The 8,046-nt window shown below is 53.3% G+C and overlaps 2 protein-coding genes across 2 annotated transcripts in view; both read left to right on the top strand.

Moving 5' to 3' along the window:
* The window catches only part of Fam32a (family with sequence similarity 32 member A), a 3,752-nt gene extending 1,973 nt beyond the window's left edge, over positions 1-1,779 (top strand). The window contains exons 3-4 of the mRNA XM_010644311.2: positions 425-478; positions 638-1,779. Coding sequence (XP_010642613.1) covers positions 425-478; positions 638-706 — 123 coding nt within the window. The 3' untranslated portion in view covers positions 707-1,779. The remainder of the gene's footprint in view (positions 1-424; positions 479-637) is intronic.
* Positions 1,780-7,596: 5,817 nt separating this feature from the next.
* The window catches only part of Ap1m1 (adaptor related protein complex 1 subunit mu 1), an 11,851-nt gene continuing 11,401 nt past the window's right edge, over positions 7,597-8,046 (top strand). Inside the window, exon 1 of the mRNA XM_033759504.1 lies at positions 7,597-7,751. Coding sequence (XP_033615395.1) covers positions 7,710-7,751 — 42 coding nt within the window. The 5' untranslated portion in view covers positions 7,597-7,709. The remainder of the gene's footprint in view (positions 7,752-8,046) is intronic.

The raw sequence follows: 8,046 nt of genomic DNA, 5'->3' as shown, positions 1-8,046 counted from the left end.
CTCTCGCTCTCTCGCTTTTGAAGTGGGCGGCCGAACCACTCAGCCAAGTCCCCGGCCTTCCAGGTGTTCTCAGTTCTTTAAGTTGCATATCTGGACTTGCAGGTTTATTGTTATAAACCGATATGTGTGCCCAGCGTGTAATGGCCAGGTCAGGGTGGTCCCTGTGCTGCCTGTGTTCCCTGTGCTGGGAACCCTCACCCCACTCTTCCTGGGCAGTGTGTGGCGAGCAGTTGGAATCAGTTACCCTACTGCCCTGGAGCCGCCCCAGGGGTATTTTGGTGGTGTTTTCCGTCCTCTGTGTCAGTGCCTTCCCAAAGGGCAACTGAGCCATTGGGGTGGCCCACGGGGGTGCAGCCTGTGTCCCCAGCCTGGGCCCTGTCCCCACCTGCGCCTACAACTCGCTACCTGTCTCCTCCCTCCTCAGCAAATGGAGCGGATCCTGAAGAAAGCATCCAAAACCCACAAGCAGCGCGTGGAGGTGAGTGGTGGAGGAGCCCTGGGAGGTGGGGGACAGGGCCTGCTCACAGGCCCGCACTTCCCGGCCGCAGCCAAGAGAGACGAGCTGGGAGACGGGCGCCTCGGTGCTGCTGTCCCCATGTCCTGTCGGCTCAGGCCACGTGGCCTTTCTGCTCCCCAGGACTTCAACAGACACCTGGACGCCCTCACCGAGCACTACGACATCCCCAAGGTCAGCTGGACCAAGTAGGCCTGGCAGGGTTTCTGGAAACTCCGCCACGCCGCCCTGCGTCTGCTGCCACTGGGCCAGCGCTTCCAGAAACTGTCCCGTCAGTCCTGGAACCTGATTAAAATCACACTGTGACGTCCCTGTACTCCATGTTGATTTTCTCAGTAGCGCAGAGGGAGAACCCCAGTTACGTTGGACGGCAAGGTTGGGGGTTCTCCAGAGGTTGGGGTCATTTTGGGGTGATTGCTATGGAAAAAGTGCCATCCTTGATAACATCTCACGTCGAGGCCACCGGCTGTCGTTGCCTGGGTAACAGACTCCTGGGGCAAGGAGCCAGTGCCACCAGCCCCATGGGACCCACGCTGTGTTCTGGCTGTGGCCTCTGCCAGCTGGCCAGCGTGACCACAAGACCAGGGCACACGTTGGCCTCGTCTCCCACACTTGGGCCAGCACAGAGTCCCCAGCACTTGTGCCTGCTGTGCGGCGCTGCCCGCCCGGGCTGGCTCTTGGTGACGGGAGCGGACACAGTGCAAGACCTTGGGCTCCAGGGGACGCGTCCGGAGTCAGCGCCTCTGCAGGCTGCACCACCTGTGCTGTGCTTGGCACAGAAGGCGAGAAGAGGACAAAGGAAGCGAATGCTGGGGCTGGGCTGCCACACATAAGGTACAGGATGAGCCAGAGCCCCGTGGGAACGCGAGTCTCGGTGTGGACATGATGGTTCCAGCCCCAGGCCCATCCCGGAAGCGCTGCCTTTGGGACTCACACACAAGCAGCATGTGTGGTGCAAAATTATTACTCAGGAAAAATTAGATGGCACAGTGGTTATGCCATGGTCTGCACCGAAGAGCAGCCAAGTCCAAGTTGAACAGCTGTTGTCTGGAATCCATGGGACGGAACCGGAAGTGGCCTGGATTTCAGGTCTTTGGGGTTGGGGATATTTGCATAGTGAGGCATCTGGTGGCAGGAACCCAGGTTCGGACAGGTCATCCCATGTCGCATGTCCTGACCACACAGCGCAGAGTCGTTCCATGGGGCGGTATTAGTGCATTCTGCCATGCATAATAAATACACCTAGCGTGGTGAATTGGAACATACACACGGCGTAGTTTTATTGCTATTTTAATAATTTTGTGTGTGAAACAGTTGCATAGTGTAGGATTCTTTTCTTGTATCACGTCGGAGCTCGGACAGGTATGGGATTTTGGAGCGCCTCAGATGTTGACTTTGGGATGCTCCACCTGTACTCCTGTGTACGTTGGTTCACTGTCTGGGATTCTTCCAGACCCTTCTAGAAAGGTGGTTTCGCAAGGTTTGTTTACTGGGGATGGAACCCAGGGCCTCTGAACTAAGCTATGTCCCCAGCGTTTTGTATTTTGAGACAGAGCCTAGCTAAATTGCTTAGATACCCAGGATGGCCTTGAACTGATAGAACTTCTATAAATAGTCTGAAACCTACAAAATGTTAAAGAAAATATGGTACAACCACTGCCTGTTGCTTCTGTAATTTGCTTTGCTTTGCTTGTTTAACAAAAACACCTGCAGCTTAAGGGCCTGTAGCCCCATTGTAAACTTAACAGATGTCTGAGGTGCTAAGTTGCATCCCAGGATGAGACTAAATGTTCACGCTAAGATAACAGTCCCTGAGCTATAGAACTTTCTGTAAACCATATGGCTACAGAGGTGATAAGATGAAAGGATTGTCACCAGTCCTGCCCTCCTAGCTCTGGCCCCCATCCTTATGGTCTGAAACAGCGAAAGATAAACATCGTGAGAGAAATTGCTATATTTGGGTTAACATTGTACTGTCTTGTAACCGTAATTTGTGATGGGAACTAGAAAGTCTTATCACCTAAAACAAGATCGTGATTATAAAGCTCCTATAAAAGACTGTCACCCAGCCCAGGGTCGGTCCCTTGGCACAGACTTTGATGCAGGCTGACCCGTTGCTAGTAAAGTAAACTTTATTTTACCCACTTCTGCATCTCTCTGTGTCACTTACCAGTTCCTTCTACAACAGAACCTCCTGCCTGAGCTTTCCAGAGTGCTGGACGACGGGTACCAGGCTCAGCATGGCAGTGTGAGGCCTTTTCCATGTAGAAGCCAGTGGCTGTGGTCTAGACCATGGCTTTAGAGAGGTTGTGTGGCACTGAGATAAATATTCCATTTACTTCTGCGTAACCACTGCAGAGCCTTGTGGTTTAAGATTGGATTTCTCCTTCCCTGGTGTGCAGATTACTGCCTGGCTGGGTTTTATGGTCCGGAAAGTCCTGGTGGCATCTCAGCTCTGGGACTTATTCACGTAGTCACAGAAGTTGTTGGTTTTCCTGGTATGGTGATTCACATCTGTGATCCCAGCACTTGGGAGGCTGAGGCAGGAAGATTGCTGTGAGTTCAAGGCCATCCTGGACTATTTAGTGAGCTCAAGTCCAACCTGAGCTACACAGTGAGACCCTGTCTCAAAAACAACAAAACAATACGGGGGAAAAATGAGAACCAAGACCTGTCATGTAAAGGTTCAAGATCCCAATGATGAATGGGATCCTGTATACCTAAAAAGTACCAGTAAACTCAATGAGAAAAATAATAATGAAAAACAAAACAAAAACTCATATGGCGGAACCCAGGGCCTGGGAGGAACAACAGACAGACCTGGTCACCATCTGGAGCCTACAGCTGCAGATTTCAGGCTGTGCTGCACGCTGGCTTCTCCAGGGAGCATCGAGAACCATGGCGACGTCCTGGCACACAGGAGGCTGAGGCAGGAGGATTGCAAGTCTGCGCCTAGCCTTGGCAACTTAGCAAGACCTTGTCTCACAGTCTTAACGTGTTTAAAAAGGGCTAGGGATGTAGCTGAGTGCAAAGTCCCTCAGCTCAATCTCCATTACCACCACAAAAAGCCCACGCACACGTCTGAAACCACATCTAGCGTTTGAGTTGACCTGAGGTGGGTGTGGTTTCTGGGATTTTTCAGAGCTCCCAGGTGACCCCAGTATGCAGCAAAGGTTGCGGTGTTTCTGGTACTGCAGAGGCAAAACTGGCTTCTACTTTTAAGTGTAAACACTCAGGCGTGGTATCACATGCCTATCAGCCCACCATTCAGGAGGATGAGGCAGGATTGCCCTGAGTTTGAGCCCAGCCTGGGCTACATAGCAAGACCTTGTCCCAAAGAAAAAAGAGAAAGAATACAAGGCCAGGGATTTGGCTTAGAGGTGCCACACCTGCCTTGTGAGCACAAGGGCCTGAGTTCAATCCTCTGTACCAGAAAAAAAAAAATCACATATATTAACGGCACTAGGGCCTGATAGAGAGAAACTGCCAAGCAAGACTCCAGCTTCCGGCACCTTAGCCCTTTTTATTTTTTATTTTGAGACAGGATCTCACTACATTGCCAAGGCTGGCCTCAAACTTGTAACCCTGACCCTGACCCAGAGATGTACGCCACAGTGCCCAGTGGGAAAGATGTCTATATGTGCTTTTTTTTTCTTTTTGTATTGGGGATTGAACTCGGGACCTTGCACTTGCACGGCATGCAGTGGAACCGCTGAGCTAAATCCCCATCCCTGGGCTGTCTTCTAATAAAAGTTCTGAAACCAGGGTCCCGGTTAGGAGCCGGGAAGCTCCCTCTGTTTGCAGAGGCTCTGCTCGATCCCATCACCACCTGAGCTCTGCTTCCTGTCACAGCATCAGGGATTGGACTCTCATAGGAGAAACTTACTTCAGAGCAAGTGGTCAAGATGAGGTTAAGGCGCAAGGCGAGGGTGGGTGAGGTCAGCAGAAGACAGCGGAGCTGCTCCACACAGCAGTCCCTCTGCAGAGCCCGGATGAATAAGAATTTTGTCAGAATGCTTGGTTACAGGACCCACAGGCGGGAAGGCCCTGAGTGTCACTTGTCCTGTCCCCGGCACCCCGCCCCCTTGGTGACAGTGCTGCATGTCAAAGTCCGAGCTATGAGCCCAGCATAGGGCCCCCTGGTTTCTGAGGGGGCATGGCGTGTCCTGTTTGCTAACAATCTGTGCATCACCCCATCTCGGCACTGCTTTCAGTGTGGAAAAAGAGCAAGTTTTTGTACTGGTTAAAAAAAAAGCCTGCACAACCTGGAACAAGACACTGTGCGGTTGACAGGTGCACTGGACCAGGGTCCCACCCCCGGGTCTGGCCTGTGAGGAGCAGAGCTGCACAGGTGAGTGGTGGGTGATGCGGAGGCTTCCTTGGTCTCCAGCTGTCCTCATCACAGCCTGAGCTCTGCCTCCTGTAGGTCACTGAACCCTGCATGTGAGGGAGCCGGGTAGCAGGCACCACACGAGGATCTGATGCCGAGGATCTGATGCCAAGGATCTGAGGTGGGGCCGAGGCAGTGAGGCCGGCATTGAAGAGCAGCTGCAGACACAGATGGGCATCGGCGCAGTGGTCAGCTGCACAGTGCCCAGGACACGTGGACTGCTCAGACTTAGGTCACGGCCCCGTCAGTGGGTCGGGGATTTAGCTCGGGTTCCACTGCCTGCCGGGCAAGCACAAGGTCTGGAATTTGATATCCCAGACCAAAAGAATAAAAATTTAAAAATCGGTGAGTGGCAAGTGAAAGTCAGGCTTCATGTGGTGACAGCTCTTAGAAGAGTCCAACATTTCTGGCAATCTGCATGTGACCTAACCATTATTTTATTGACCACTTCTATCTGCTTCTCCTGAATAGCACTCTGCTCCCCACCACAGTTTGGGAAGTCCACAAGCTAACTAGCCAAAATGAGTAAAACACAAACCTTACTGCACAGCTGCTTGGAAAAGGGGGAAGACCCAATGAGAGACAACAGAAGATGCTAAAGATGCAACAAAAAGAAAGCTACATTTAAAAGAAAATGCCAGCGGTCCTACTTAATGGTGGTTTCACTGCAAACAGGATGCAGGTGGAGCTCAGGAGCCTTCTCATACACAGAAGGGAGACGGCTTTCTATAGGGACTGGCCGGGCAGGAGGATCATCTTGAGTTTGAAGCCAGCCTGGGCTACATAGTGAGCTTGAGGCCAGCCGGAACTACAAAGCAAGATCTCAAAAACAAACAGACAGACTTACCTATGTGACGTATTCAATCTGCTCAGTGAACTCAGTCACCTCGGGGGAGAATGACAGCTATTCTCAAGTTGGCAGATAAAGTGGCTGCACTCAAAACCAAACGGGCAACCTATTTTCCGGTTCCCCTTCTGTCTCTCTTAGAAAGAAGCTGTCTTTTCTCTCAATAAATTTTTCCAGGACCAGGGATTTAGCTCAGTGGTTCCACTGCCTGCCTGGTAAGCACAAGGACCCAAGTTTCATCCCCAGTACCCAAAATAAATAAATAAAATTTTCCTAGTCTTAAAAAGCCAAACTGAAATTATGGGGGCAATGAGTGAACAGTGGGATTTTTGACATGCTTCAAACATTAGCAAAGATTTCCAAGGAGACTGAGCCAGCGCCTTCTCTCCACCAGTGCATGACCACCTATCTAACCTTCCAAAAGACTTTGCACATTGCTTCCCAACCACTGGGAGGAATGGACCTATAATCTGTTTGTGAGTAGGCCACATGATGGACTTTGTCCATGCTAGATGATTGACTGCATGCGATCACAAATGCCAGAGGCCTTGAAAGCATGTCTGAGACGACCTCACATCTCTTCCCCATGTTCTGGCTTGATGTCAGGACAGAACATCCTGAGATTTCCACAAAAGCATTGAAAAGCCTACTCCCATTTCCAACATTGTCTTTGTGAAGCAGCGTTTTCTGCAGTGACGGCAGCCAAAATGAGGTTAGGACTGGACTGGACGTAAGCAACATACTTGGGGTGTCGCTGTAGCCCAGCACCCCAGATGAGACAGTCTAGCTGCAGGAAAGCCAGCCTGGGGCTCCCACTGACTCTTCACTGTGGTGAGCTGTGTAATTATCTCATTATATATTACAGTGTAATGACAGAAGAGTACACAATAAGTGTAATGCACTTGACTCATCCCGAAACCACCTACTACCCCTAGTCCTTTGAACTTTCAAACTGTTTTCCAAAAAGTGGGTCCCTGCGGCCACTACTTTCAACCAGCACCTGGCCACCTGGCCTCGAGGTGAAATGTGGACTCACAAATCCACGGCTGTAAACTGAGCTTTCCCTGCCTGTTTTCCTCCTGTGCATGAATCAATGCAAGTAGGGCTGTTGGAGATGCCAGGAGTGCGGCTACAGCAGGTGCTTCGGTTTTAGTGGAAAAGAGCGGGGAATGGGATGCCGACGACCTGGGGGAAGTCGCTCAAATTGGGCGGAATTTGAACTAAGAGGCTCCAGGTGTCGCGCTCAGGTAGCTGCCTGTGCCTCGTGACGAGGTCCCGGGTTCCACACCCAGCTCTGCAAAACCAACCAAACGGGCGCCACGCAACGGGTTAATTGGGCCGGTATGCACCGGCCTCCGGGGCACTCGCTACCCAGTAACACGTGTCCCGCCGTGGTCTGGGGCGCGGTCACAAGAGCGCATTCCGGGACGCGACAGGGCCTGTCCCCTGACGAAGGTTGCACGGACAGGTCCAGGCCAGGACCGCAGCTGGGCGTGACTTCTACCCCTGCGGCCCCACCTTCCTTCCTTCCTAGACTCCCCCACCAGACGACAGGTTCCATAGGGCTAGGCCCAAGTCTGTTCCACCTCCAGGCTCTGTCACCCAACGTGACCCAAAGGAGGGGTTTCCCATCTGCCTGGCCTCATCCCACTGCGGGTGACGGAGAAAACCACCCCCGCCTCATTCCGTCGGCTCCGCCCCGCCCCCTAGGCCTCACTTCCGGGATATTTGAGGGGGGGCAAAAAATATGGTCGCATAATGTGTACTGCGCCTGCGCCCAATCCACCCGGCGCCTGCGCACTGCGCGCGGCTCTTCCTGGACCGGATATAACGGTCCGCTCGAGGTTCCCGGGCCGGAAGTAGAGAGAAGTGTCGCGGGGCACGCTGGCCTCGCTCGGAGCCGACAGGGAGAGCCGTTGCGGCCGCCCTCGGCGCCTTCGGGGCCTTCCGCAGCCGCCATGTCCGCCAGCGCCATCTACGTGCTGGACCTGAAGGGCAAGGTACTGAGGAATCCCACACTTCCCGTTGCCAGGCAACCCTGGGGACCTCGCCCCGAGGGGGACCCACCCTGTTGCTTGGTAACCGGCCGAGGGGCCCCACCCTGGCGAGAGTCGCGCAGGCCGATAAGCCTCTTTCCAGGGCCTCCTCCGTTGTTAGGTAGCAGGCGGTGGTCCAGGCTCTGGAGCCCGGGTTGCGGGGGAACATGGGGGGCGGCAGCCTGTCGTTGCCAGGTAACCGGTGGCAGCGTCGCTGGGTCCGCGCGACCCTTTGCCGGACGGTGAGGCGTGGCAGGCG

This window comes from Fukomys damarensis, unplaced genomic scaffold, assembly GCF_012274545.1.
Source record: "Fukomys damarensis isolate Sample0158 unplaced genomic scaffold, DMR_v1.0_HiC HiC_scaffold_37, whole genome shotgun sequence".
NCBI classification, from domain to species: domain Eukaryota; kingdom Metazoa; phylum Chordata; class Mammalia; order Rodentia; family Bathyergidae; genus Fukomys; species Fukomys damarensis.
Note: the sequence above shows the minus strand (reverse complement) of the source record. Positions and strands in the feature narration are given on the sequence as shown.